This window comes from Bombus impatiens, unplaced genomic scaffold, assembly GCF_000188095.3.
Source record: "Bombus impatiens unplaced genomic scaffold, BIMP_2.2 scf_0128, whole genome shotgun sequence".
NCBI lineage: Eukaryota > Metazoa > Arthropoda > Insecta > Hymenoptera > Apidae > Bombus > Bombus impatiens.
Window position 1 is genome coordinate 286,386 of NT_176547.1, and position 13,952 is coordinate 300,337.

The window sequence follows — 13,952 nt, forward strand, 5'->3', positions numbered from 1 at the left end:
ATCGTTTATTACGTTTATTATTTAATCTTGCTGTAACAGCTAAATTGAGTTTCCTATTGACTTCGAGTGGACCTGATGTTACGTTGGTGGTACTTTGAGTAATCTTTAGAAGTTTCAAGGGGAAAGATATTAAAGACGCGAGAACTGTCAATAAAATAATTCAAATAATACCTTGGATAAATATTAAAATACTTTAATCTACTTTGATAGAGTGCTACAAATCCGTTAAAATATATGGAAATGTCTTAATGCGATTTAATGAAACGTTACTAATATGTTAACAAAATAAATTACCATTTAAACGAAATACATATTTTGATACCATATCCAAATAATTTTATCGTATCTCGAAAGATTTATTAATATAATCTTCTTACACAATTGTTTAAACATATAAATACCGCATCCAAACGATTTTATTATATTCCGAAGGATTTACTATGCAAATTTTTCAATTTTTAAACGCTATATATATATATATATTTATTTATTTATTCATAGAATATCCTTCGCGTTTTCATTTCGCTTATAGTATCACATTTGAGCGAGTATTACAATTAAACAAGGAACGTTCGTTGTCGTCCCCATTTCGTGAAATATTTCTCGACTTCTCTGGTACGGAACAGGTTCTAACAACCCTGTGGACCCGTAATGAATTTACATAATTCCAGCCGCGTCGTTCCTCCAACGATAAAGTCGCTGTACAACGAGCCGTTTGCCTGCAACGATCCGAAATTGTTACGTTTTGTTTTTGGTAACGGGAACGTTCATTCGATTCGGGCTCATTGTCAGGTTGGTTGTTGATTACCTGGCCCGTGCAAATGCGTGGCCAGTGGTAAATTGCGGCCGAGATACGCGGTGACCGCTCGTACTCGCACAAAAGCGTGATCCGTCAGCCTGTCCGAATGCGGCCAGATTTTACTGCTCGAAAAATAAAGCTATACTAATGTGCCAACGATCGCAGAGAGCCTATTCTTTTTCCCTCTATATCGCAAAAAATTATAAGTATCATAGATTTGCAGAATGTCCACGTGTTATATCTTTTGTGGCGTATTAAATTTTTATTACTGATCAAATTTGTAAATTTGATAGATAAAATGATTTTGACTATTCTTTCATACTTTACTCCATTTCGTAAGCAAACGACCTACATTCATAGAATATTCTCTTATAAATATGTTTCGCGATTTATTAAATTTTTATTTTCGACAAATTTGCCAAATAAAATGACTATTTCCGAAGGAATTAACGTTCGTGATTTTTATTATGCATGGATTTATATGTTTTCCTCGTTACCTTCGTTTTTAACTGCAATTGAATCTTTCACTGCCCGTAATGACATAAATAGCGCTTTTAGAGTAAAATTGTGAAATAATATGTTATTCAAAGAATGAATCAGCCCCACGAGCAAAGCTACGTTTATTATTCCCAACAATTTTTATTATTACATTTTGCGTTCTATTTCAACGTAAATATTCATTTTCGAGCTTTCGTGTACGCAACCATTCATTCGTTAAATCCCTCAACGGAGCCGAAAAATCGGTTAAAATATCATTCGTTACATTCGATGCTCTATATTTTAACATCGAACTTATCCAATCTCCAAACATATCTAATTTTCAACAAAATTTTATCGAAAAAAAATTCGAAAACTCACCTATTCAATTCTTCCAAGCTGCGCAAAAAGTCGATCGCCTCGGACATATTTTGTATTCTTTTCACTGTTTCTACTTGAAACGATTCGTTGCCTGGTTTCAGGCCCTGGTAGATCTGCTGCAGCCTGAGCAGTCCTGGAACAAGCAAGAGATTTACCGTCAGCAGTGCAAATGTGAAAATTCTCTATGGTCGGTCGTTCGCGTGGTTCGCCACTCGTCATTATGCATTATACTATTCGCGTTTTCCGAAAATTATGCGTGCACGATTGCGCATCACATCGGCCGTAATTCATTGGCAGACACTGTGTTTGGTCTGCGGTGCCCGTCGAGGCCGAAATGTTCCGCGGTGATTGTAGCGGAACCACCTCTAATCTCGTAATCAGATGACGCGATTCGTTTGATGCGTTCATCCGAAAATTTCATCGCCCGGTTTTTCTAATCATCGGTAAGTTGACGAGTGCTGGAACGTTTATCGATACTTTGGATAATTTCTAGTAAGTAGTGCGAGGATTACGGAATTTCTGCAAAACTTACGAGAAATATTTAAGTTGCAACATTAAGTTTAACATTAAGAAAGCTCTATCTATGTTCAAGAACCAATTCGTATATCTACATGTCCACCAGTAATGCTTTAAACGATAATATTTTAAAATACGGTTATAGATATTTTTATCTGTGTTTCTTACGTTTAATTTAAAGATGAGAAATAGATTGATCATTTTTCAAATCGATTCTGCCTGAAATATTATACATACTGGGTGGTTGGTAACTGGTGGTATAAGCGGAAAGGGGGTGATTCTACGCGAAAAAAAGAGTCGAAAATATAGAATACAAATTTTTCGTTCGAGGCTTTGTTTTCGAGAAAACCGACTTTGAATTTTCGCTCGGCGAAATCATCATTGTCTCGATGGAAAAATTAAACAAAAATTAAAAAAAAATTTTATTCTATATTCACCCCCTTTGCGCTTGTACCATCAGTTACCAACCACCCTGTATATTGTATGTTTGAGATGGCTATTCATACTATTTTCTTACTAAGTATATGTATTCAGTAAATATTCTGTTACTTCAATATACATTTGCACATTGTTTTACAATTCTACCAATATAAATTTCAATACGTTTTATACATATAATGCACACAATATACGCATAAAAGATTTCTGTAATAACTGTCGAAATACTTTCACTGTATCTTCAACACTGAAAACTCAACCGCTCGCAAGAAATCGCCCTAAATTCCCATTCTTGCAGTATCATAGCATACTACTTCATACTTATCGGACAAATTCCTATTGCAATTCATAGCGGAATCCAGCAGGCTCGCCAGAATCCCAGGATCTTTCGAAAATCTTTCGCGGCTGCAATCAAAAGTCCACTCGCATTCATCCGTTCTGTTTCGCGGAAGCAGATATTAAACGGTCTTTCTGTTTGCTGAGGGAATCGCTTTCGGGAAGTGGAACAATCGTTCGCCATGAAAGGATCGAGTGGTTCGTAACCGCGGATACGGGTGAGAGCGTAATGCGAAAGGGATAGAAATTGAAAAATCAGAAATAAAAGAACGGACAACTGGCTGGGGTGAATCGGTGGTGGGAGCAAAAAAGAGGGGCCCGGAAAAGTCAACAGCCGAGAGTCGGCCACGTTTTGCGTTGTCGTCCTGCTTTTTTGCAGCGCATTGCGTGAAACTGATGGTCGCGTTAACGAGCGCCGTGCACGTGTATGCCCGGTGGCGCGTTATAAAAGAACGGCGCGTTTCAACGAGTAACGTGAACATCGCCGTCCTATGGTGGCTTCTTCCTGTCCCGTTTCTTGCGCCGATAATGTCCGCGTTGAAAATCACGCGGCTCGTTTCTGCGAATCATGCGATCTCGATGCTCGCTTCCGCTTCACTTGCGACTATTATCGTTCAACGATAAGCATAGAAATTATAGTTACTCCGTCATAAATCGCAGCGCAACAAATTTGGTAATTTGGCTACTTGAGTTTGGTCGCTGCATTTTTTATGTCCTAGAAACACGTTAAAAATTCTGCTTTCTTTTTTAATAGCAGTGTATTGCCCGGAGGGATATTAAACCGATTTCGACGTCAAAAAATGTTGTACACAGGATTATAGACCTTCAGCTGTCATACTTCTCTCTTCAAGCAGTGAGTAACTTTAATATTTGCACATTATACGATTTTTAACCTGTTGAACCTGCCAATATTCAATCTTTTGGATATAATAATTTCTTTTTTTTTATCTATTATTTAATATTTCGTTCCAATTCTAGTAATGGTAAATTATATTATATCTATATCTGCAAAAATTAAAATTGATCTAAGATTGATTTGTTTCCGTCAATTTTTAATTTCGCGATTATAAGAGCTTCTGGTTATAACCTAGTTAACAGGTTACTTCGTCGCATTAAATTTTTATTCGCCCAGAAAATGTCTAGTTGTATGCTACATCGTTCGCATTTGCATTGTTACAGAATGTTGTCAACAGAAGTACAAGAATGGTACATATAATTGTATAAGTAATTCGTAATATTTACTATATTGTTTACTTTAAATGAATGAATGGTCGTATCATTACATTGATATTCGCATACTTTTTGGGAATACAGTCGAGAAGAAAAATAAGTGGGCAGGTAGTACCATACTTAAGTCTTATTTACTATATAGCCTTATAATACGTAAATTATTTAGCAAATAATTGAAATTAATTTTTAAATTCTCTCATAAATAATCTGTTCTTTGATCTTTGTTCCCAACTGTAAATTACTTCTACTAATTATACGATCGTTTTTCCCAGCGCCAGCGTCTCGCATATGTCCTTACCCTTTAGTCGTGCGAGTTAACCAGTCAACTCAACCGAGCCAGGCTGATCGCAGGAGGATGTTTGAAGTGTCGACGTTCGTTTGCAGAACAACACGAGCGTGCTTGCTCTTCGAGGCTAATCAGTTTACCATTTCCGGGAAACTTTTATTTTTTATTCGATGCACGGGACGTGACTCGGTTTTCCACGGCTGCTGTCATTTCACGAGCAATTAAGCAGCCGCGACTCTATAGTTAATCCTTTATGATCGCGTTTCGAACCGCCTAGCCGTGAGTGTCGCGTTTTATTTCCGCGTGGAACACGGACAGCGCGGGATCTCGTCGTACGCTCGTTGGAGAACGTGATGGGCCGTTTCATAGATCGGTGATTAAGACAAAAGAGGTGGCGTTAGGTTTGTATGGTCAGAGGAAACCGATCCAACAGATTTCCCGGGGATTGCTTTTTACACCTTTAAAAGCAGCATTTTTGTGGGCATTTTTTTACACATCGAGATGGTAAACCAAATAATACTTTGGCCAGAATTTGCGCATACTACGATGGTTTTGACATTTAATTTTTGTAATTTCTTGCGAAAAGATGTACGGATTAGTATTAAGCGACGAATTTATATAATTTGTCACACGAGAATTCTCACATGAATTTTTATTTAATTCGTCACACGAGAATATCAAATAAATCTGACAAAATTTACTATCATGGAATAACTTAGATAATTTAGAGTTATATGGAGTAACATGCTTGCCAACGACTCAAATGAGTTGATGTAACTAAAAAGATCTAAATAAATAAATAAGTAATTTAAGTTTATAAGTTTGAATGTTTTAATTAACAAGGAAATCTGACATTGCCATTAATTAAATGCTAATTTTGTAAATATTTACGATAGGAGATTCTAATCCCTTAATTTCCAAAACCTCGTGTATGCTGTAGTACCAGCAACAGGGTAATTGCAAAAATTGTTGCCATTCAACTAATGATGATATCGGTGCGCGAAATTCGTTGAAATTAATTACACGAAGGTTGCGGTGGCGGATTCACGATCACCTTTTGCGGTTCAATACGCTCTGAAACGCGAATCGATCGGTGTAATGATTATAAGGGTGGCTAATTAACGACGCGTTGTCAACATGGATGTCGACCACGGTTCACAGAAAGCCGTATGACGTCAATTGTGAATGTTCGCAGGCTTTAGTGACACGCGCAACTAAGCCGATGATGTCTATGCGGCGACACGTGACCGATTCAATGGCTTTCGTCTGATTTCGGCCAACTAATTGCTTTTCAGCAACAAATTAGTAGAATTGAAAATTTCATGTTAGTGTGCTTGCGCGAATTTCCAAGGCATTTCACGAATGTGTTTGAAGTTACGACTCGAGATATGATTCTGGGAATGTCTACAAAATTTATTTAAATTAGTAGAAAGAGAAAAAGGGAGAGAGAAAGAGAGAGAGAGAGAGAGAGAGAGAGAGAGAGAGAGGAAGAGTTTATGGCATGGAACATATACAGCGGAGCACAACAGAAAGTTTAAAATTGTTACATTATAAATTTTAGCAAATTCAGTGCTAAAAAATTGTTGCCACATTGATAATAGTCATCTATTCTGTAGTACATATTTTTTCTTCATTGCTTTATTAAATATAAATTCATTTCGCTAATTAAAATTATAGTGTCTTTTCATATTTCTCGTCTTATAAACTTTCTTTTGTCCGCCACTGTATACGTAATATAAGTACGTGAGGCAGATTTTAATTAACCTTGAGCAAGTTCTGAGAAAATTAAATAATTAGAATTGTAAAAGAAAAGGGAGGAGAAGATGAAGTCGTTGTGTTATGCAATATGATAAATATGTATATACTTACACGCGTATTAAAACATACATATAAACTTTCCAATATCAACATATCTTAGATATGTACACGACCATTGAGAAATTCTTACTTTTTCAAAAAATCTTTCAAACCTATGTTATTGAATTTAGAAGAAGAAAGCAAAGTTCTATTAATAGGACGTTTCAGAAAATAGTGCGAAGCTTTGGTCAGTTTTATTTCTAGTTGTTATTGAACTATCTAACAATGCTAATGGCACGGAGTGGTAAAAGGCTCTAATTAGATGTTGTTATTATTACATTTTTTTTTGTTGACCTGCGTACTCATCTATTATGCGTTAATGGCTTAAAAGATTTATCCGTATTAGTTATGCTGTTGTATATTCTCTGTTTACTTATCGAATTCGTCTAAAACGTACAATATTTTTTAGGATACGTTATCATCTAGTAAAATATTTTCTCTTCTGTCGGCGGTCTTTGCCGTTTTACCTGTTTAGTTAGATGTTTCGCAGAAACCCCAGCAGTTCCATAGCTTGTTCCATTATCAGCAGTCTGTTGCCGAGGAAATTACGCTAAAAGCAAGCGTTTGTCAAGCGATCGAGTCTGACCAAAGCAACAACGACTCAGCAATAGATAAATTAGTGGAAGAAACAAAGCATCTGTGGAATTTCATTTCGAAATAGGCTATAGAATGCGCTGCCGTGTTTTCAGTTCGAAAATACTCGCTGAATTTCTTCGAATTGCTTCCTCTCTATCTTATCTTTTTCTTCTTTTCTTCTAAAGTTTTCTACTTTATACTTCTTTCACATTCGCATTCCCTCTTTTTCATCTTTTTCCTTCTCCAATTTTCTCCTTATTTTCTATTTGACACTTTCCACTTTTTCCAACTTTCCTTGTTTCCTTTTTTCACATTTCATTTTTCCTTCTTTTCCTCGCTACTCTTCTAAAATGCATATTATTGGCTATCTTTAAAGATTCGAAAGCTAACTTCCGAGAGATTTGGAAATCACAGAACAAGGGCAACGCAGAAATTCAACTCTCATTTTACTTTTCTTACTTAAATTCTCCTTGTTCGGTTTATGATCAGACGATTTATTATTCTCAAAGTTCTATTCGATAATGTACAAATAGCTGTTAATTGGAGCTATCGTTGCTTACTTATTGCCAAGAAATTATCCTAGCGTTCATGAAAACGTAGAAAGGAATTTAACGAAGAACGAAATGGAGTGGGCGGTATGCAATATTCAATTAATAAGAAAATAAAAGGAACGAAGGGACACAACGATCAAAACAGTGGAATTAATGAACCACGAAATGGCACAACCGGTTTTATTCTTCTCCCAGTTGCGAATTGACTCACGAAGTGTCTCCAAGGATTTGTACGATGCTTCGAGATCGCTGTTGGTCGGTAATTGAATAATCACAGGTACTCGAATGTGATAATTCGATTCCAGTGCTTTGTTTTCGTTATTACGTCCTCAAATGTACACGAGTATCGCGATAAAGAAGTATCTTTTTTTTTTCATATCATTATTAAAGTCACGATATACTATACATTTTTTTTTAATTACGTGGAATTACTTTATCTTTCTGAGAATTTTTTGACCGTAAACACTACCTTAGGTAATTCAATTAATTTCGAAACTAACGTACTTGAGACTAGTGGAGCGCCCCAATAATTTTAATTAGCTTATTCCAAGTATTAGGTATTAAGGCAAATTCATATTAAATTTTGTAGAAAATTCTCGATTAATTAGTAACAGATAATTAAAACATAAATATTTTGGAATTCTGTAGCTTCTGCCTGAAGTATGATGTAATAACGTTTTAATTGGGCAATTAAAATTAAATTGGGTAATTGAGTAATTAAAATTGCCTCGGACATCATATTACATTAACGACACAAATTACGACAGTTACGATTTGTAAATATATCATGAATTTGATTTAGAAAAAACTGATCAATGATGCGATCTATAGATAATATTTATTACATTAGAAATTCGTCAATGGCGAAACTATTTTCCTACTCATATTCCGTATTTCTCAAATTATTGTCAAATACGACCATCGCAGTTCTGTTATCGTTTGTTTCTTTAAAATGAGAAACATGAAATGTAAATGGGATAGTTCCAATGCTACCTGAACATTGGCATGAACTGATACGATCGACAGAAATATTCTCCACTCACCATCATTTCTTTTTGGCTTCATTTAATCGTCGCGCAACGTGATCATCGGTTAATAAGGATAATACAGTCGAGGATAAAAGTAAGTAGACAGGTAGTGGAAATAGTACAACTTATACTAGTTTTATATTCTTAAATCTTATTCATTATATATATATATATTAGTTAATAAATAGTTGAAATTAATATTTACATTTTTGTGTAAACGAGGCGTACGATAATGAACGAAAGAAAGTTTAAGTTCGCTAAATAATCTATCTGCGTATATGCACATACGTGTGATATTTGTGTAAATATTATCATATTGCGGACAGTCACCCATTCCGTAGCGTATATCGTATTTGTTCATTACTCCTATCAAATATAATTCTATTTTATAAAATTACGATATTTCTTGTACCACTTACATTCGAACTTCCTCTTGTCCGTCGATGTATAGAACGAAACTCCATTCATATTACCTGCCCACTTATTTTTATCTGCAAACCAATATACGCAGAGCGTTTACGAGCGTGAGAATCCAACGATCAACGATCCACGTGGATGAACGCATACGGCATGTCAGCTTCGGTATGCGAACAATCCTGTCTGCTGCCTCATACGGGAGGTCTGTGGTTTCTCGTAGCGTGTACTTGGAGACGGAAATGCCATCGTGACTGCCGGAAACTAACGTCGAAATAGACGACGAAGCCAGAGAGACGCGCGATGGTCCATGGCATCGACTGCCGCCTGATTCTATCTGCGGTAAGCCTCGTTGCCTCGGCTTTAAAGGAGAGAGGACGTCTTGTTAAGGAAGACAACGACCCCGGGCCCGAAAATCCTCTATGGCTGCCGCCAAGTGAATCTTCGCTGCGAGTGTTTCCAAGCAGAAAAGGAGAGAGAAAGGGAAAGAGAGGAATTGTTTACCCGCGAAGAGTCGCGAACTAAGAAATTTCTCTCGCGACAGCGCGGTTCCAGCTAAGTAAATTTTCGGGCGAAATATGGACGTCGAGTGGAATTTCTAGCGAAGGATGGAGTTAAGTGGAATTTCTGATGAACAGTGAGAGAAACGGAGAATTTGTTGCCAGGGATAGTGTTAAAATAGGATTTTTCGTGGTAACCATGAAGTTTGTTTATCTTTCTCGTAGGATGCTTCTACGAAGGTGGGGAATCTTTTTGCGTACAATACTGTACCGGTGTAATTTTCTTGGGTGAGATCGGTAAGTTGCGTGAGTTGAGCGGCATTTTTCCACCAAAAATGATGTTACGTGTATACTTATTTGTTTTAGATGATCGCAAAAAATTGGATATTTGTTTGTGGTATAGTACAAATTTATTCTGGGGAATCTTTTTGCGTGCAACACTGTACCGGTGTAATTTTCTTGGGTGAGATTGGTAAATTGCATGAGTTGAACAGGATTTTTTCACCAAAAATGATGTTACGTGTGTACTTATTCGTTTTAGTTGATCGCAAAAAAATTGGATATTTGTTTGTTTGTGGTAACTAAAATAACTAAAATAGTAGTTTGTGTGATAATATATCACAACTATGTACTGTATTATGTAGTAAGATATAATACTAATTCATATAGAAATTAGAATAGTACTAATATAGCATATATAACATATTAGATATTATATAATATATATAACAATATAACATATTAGAATAGTACTAATAATATAGAAACGAAAATCAATCTACTAGAATTTTTGAAGGCAGATTATAAAATTTTGTTATTATAAACTAGCATTGGATAAGATTGACATAAAATAATTTCAAACAGATTTTTTAACAGAACACGTAAACGATATAAATGACGTAGGATCTTTTTACAAAACCTAAAATTTTTCCATGTAAAACTTCCTTTTAAACAACAACGTTGAATGACATTTTCTATTAGGGAACACTACTAAGTAGAATGTTCTCCGTGATGGATCGCCCGTAACGGAATCTTTAAAAAAGGATTTTGTAAAAATCAATTTAATAAAATTGTTTGTATGAAGGTAGCGATAAATAAAATTACTTCGCAGAGATTGTCGTCAAACAGAATTTTCGTCGTGTAAAATAATTTCGAATAGAAGTGTCTGACAAAAAGTAACGGCAAATAAGATTTTTCCATGAAAGCTGAAGTTACGTAAAATTTCCTTTTAAACAACAACGCTAAACGACATTTTCTATCAAGGAACACCGTTAAGTAGAATTTTCTTCGCGATGGATCACCAGCAACGAAATTTTCTCGCGACGATTTACGGACAGCGAAATTTGCCCGCGAAGATTCGCGTCGAGTGAAATTTCTTGCGAGCGAACCTTCCGCGAGAGGTTTACGTTCAAGAGAAATTCCCCTCTAAAAGTTTGCGTCAAGCAGAATTTCCTTGCGAAACGTCCTCGTGAAACAACATTTTCTGCGCGAACGTTCTTGCGGAACGATCTTATATCGATGTTGACTTTTCTCTCGTTTTTTACTCGTTTGGACGTTCACCTTGTTGCTCGTAGTCACAATGAACCGGATTGCTTGGTCTGTAGTTTGATTTCGAGAATATTCCAAGTTTTACGCCAGCATCGTATCTTTTTTATTTATTTCATACCAAACACATAGGATTTATTTTGTTCTAAAAAAATATTTAACTTATATTCGTTTACATTCGCTGTTAGTTACTATATTTACTATATAATTTTTTACTTCTACGATATACTGATATATAGGATTTGTTATAATCTAAATAATTTTCTTTAAAAGGGAATTAAATAAAAATTCCCTATTCAATAATAAATATTTTGATCTGATAATTGTTTAAAGCATAATGATATTTAGGGAAAACGATGCCTATATCTACAGTTATATGTATACACAAAATACACGATACGAATGTTCGGTTGAAGCGTCAGGTACACGATTAGGATTGGATTATTATAATTTAAACAGTAAGCTGCGACTCGATTAAAAGGAAGAGAGGAAAGGAACGCGTATTATAATCTTAATATCATCGACTTCTATATACACCATGAAACGAATATACACGTTAATTATTGACTTATTCAGCCACGAGCACGAACATACAGATTAGAGTATGTGGATTGTTAACTAGATTTAATATTTTATGAGATTCATGTTAGACGAACTGAAATAACAACTTTCAAACAAATCAGATATTCTGTTATGTTCTTTACCATTGAATACGATAATATTACATTATCTCATTTTATGTATCGTATCAGCCACGATGTTAATCACATTCGTTAAACTATAAAATAAGAAAATAAGAAAAAAAGTAGAAGGAACAATGAGATTAAAATAAAATTCCCTGGAATATTTGAACCTTTTCACAGGTTTTTACACATGGCATTCGAATGCTATAGATAGACCATAGATCTGCGGTTTTCTAAAGCAAAATAAAAAGCATCCGTAACAGGGGAAATTGAATTATCGATTGAATAATAGGTTAGAGTCGCGGAAACCACGCGTAGGTTGTAACAATAAAAGCGAACAGATACAGAAACTGCAGTGTGCGCGTGGAATAACGCGTGTCGAGTGGAACGATGATCATAACGTTCGTGGCGTGAACTGTTTTATTGGCGCGAGTTCGTGATCGACGAATTCGCCGGTTCGGTAGCCGGCTATCGTAAACTTCCCACCCTATATTGGTTTCCGCCGCTATTTCTGCCCGCTCGTTAATAGTCGCCGTTGGGAAACTTCGACACCGCGTTTGCACGCGTTGCCGAAGATCGATATTCTATTTGCTTCGCGTGCCGAATTTATTAAACGATAGGAAAGTCCCAATGAGTTTTAATCTTTCCCGAGTGTCTTCTGAAACTATTGTACACCAACTTCCGCGAAAATAATCGATTCGAGACTGTGTGTCGGAATTTTAACTCGATTTAAGAAACTTTCGCGTTAATATAAATAGCTTTGCCAGATTTTCATTGTTTCGTGCTGAGTAATTGATCCATTAAGGACTAAGCGATAGTTTATTACGATATTGTTATAAATACTTTGATTTGTTTCAATTTTATAAAATTGCACAGCCAGCTAGGGTCAACCGGCAGATCGATTGGAATAATATCGAGACTTGTTAGTGTATAAATCGAAAAATTGTTGTAAGAGTCGCTTGAATCTTTGATCATATTTATTTACGTGTTAATTTATTTTAACGGTATTATTGAGATATGTGTAATTTTGTGTGCTACGCTAGATTAGCCACGCAGTAGTGACACATATATATGACTACCGTTGGTAGTGTGGTAAAGAAAATGCTGAGACAAAGAGAGTGCTGAGATGCGTGCAAATCCCTTGTAAATCACATATCAAATAAATCTGAAACTATTTTGATATCAATTCTAAGCGTAATCTAAGTGTTCCTATACATTTATTTCGGCGATTAAGATCCACAATTCTCAACAGGTATATTTGTCATCGTTTGTCGTCAACATACGTCGCGACAAACTTATTTATTATTTCCAGAAAAATTTCAAGAAAATTTTAAAACCGCGATGGATGTCGTGGAAGTTTCACGGATCTAAGGATATTAAAACATCTTAAAGAGTGCGAAGGTTCAGTTGGTATCGTAAGTCGGAGATTATGGAGAATTGGGAGATTTCGGGAACATTTCGAGGCATCCTAGTTGCGAGTGCCCTACAGCTGAAGAATCTTAGAGGTTCAGTGACTTCTCCAGTTCTAAGAATTCCACTGGTCGATAAGCTGACGATACTCTTTGAGGTGTGTGAATGTTCGAAACTGCCGAGGATTCTTAGAATCGTTAAGGTTTCCCAGTTCTTATAACATCGTCTTTCTGTTCTTCAGGTTGTTGTAGACTATTTGTAATATGTTACAACACAACACAGCATTATAATAAAAGACAATCAAATTTGCAGATACACCTAACATTCTGTATAAATTCTATTTGACGTATCTTAAACAACATTAAAATCCTTAACACTATAAAACAATTTTAAATAATCTAAACGTAAACGTTAAAAGTATCAAACAATTTTCGATATAAATCATCGAATTCTTAAAAAACCTAAACTTAAATCTTTAGAATCTTAAAAAACATTTTGTACGCTCTGGTAATTATTCAATAGTTATGCCAATGTTTTGAAAGTACAGAGAGTGAGTCATCGCCGAAATATTGGCCCAATTTCGTTCACTCCCTCCCATCTCTTCCTAGCCGGCTAACAACAGCTATCCGCGACCGCCTACGCTTCCTTCTTCCTGGTCAAAGACGTCGAGACGACCACGCGTATAGAGAGTCCGACTCAGCGCCATATTTTCAACGTGCTCGTTGAAACGAATCTTAAAGTAAAGCATCGTAAATCTCAATAAATCCTAAATCTTAATAAATCTTTCTGGAAATGCTTCAACTTCGCTAACGTCAGTCCCTGGTATATAAGCTGCTAAGCAGCAATGATTATTATTGATTGCACTGTCATCGTGTTTGACGAGACGATCGCGAATTCAATTGAAACATGGCGCGACGCCTCGCCG

General features: G+C 35.8%; 1 protein-coding gene across 2 annotated transcripts in view; it reads right to left on the bottom strand.

The window, feature by feature from the left end:
- Positions 1–13,952, bottom strand: part of LOC100749550 (glutamate receptor 1) — a 339,260-nt gene that overhangs the window by 25,879 nt on the left and 299,429 nt on the right. For both annotated transcript variants that reach the window (XM_033318839.1, XM_033318838.1), the window contains exon 6: positions 1,658–1,790. In XM_033318839.1, the coding sequence (XP_033174730.1) occupies positions 1,658–1,790 (133 nt within the window). The remainder of the gene's footprint in view (positions 1–1,657; positions 1,791–13,952) is intronic.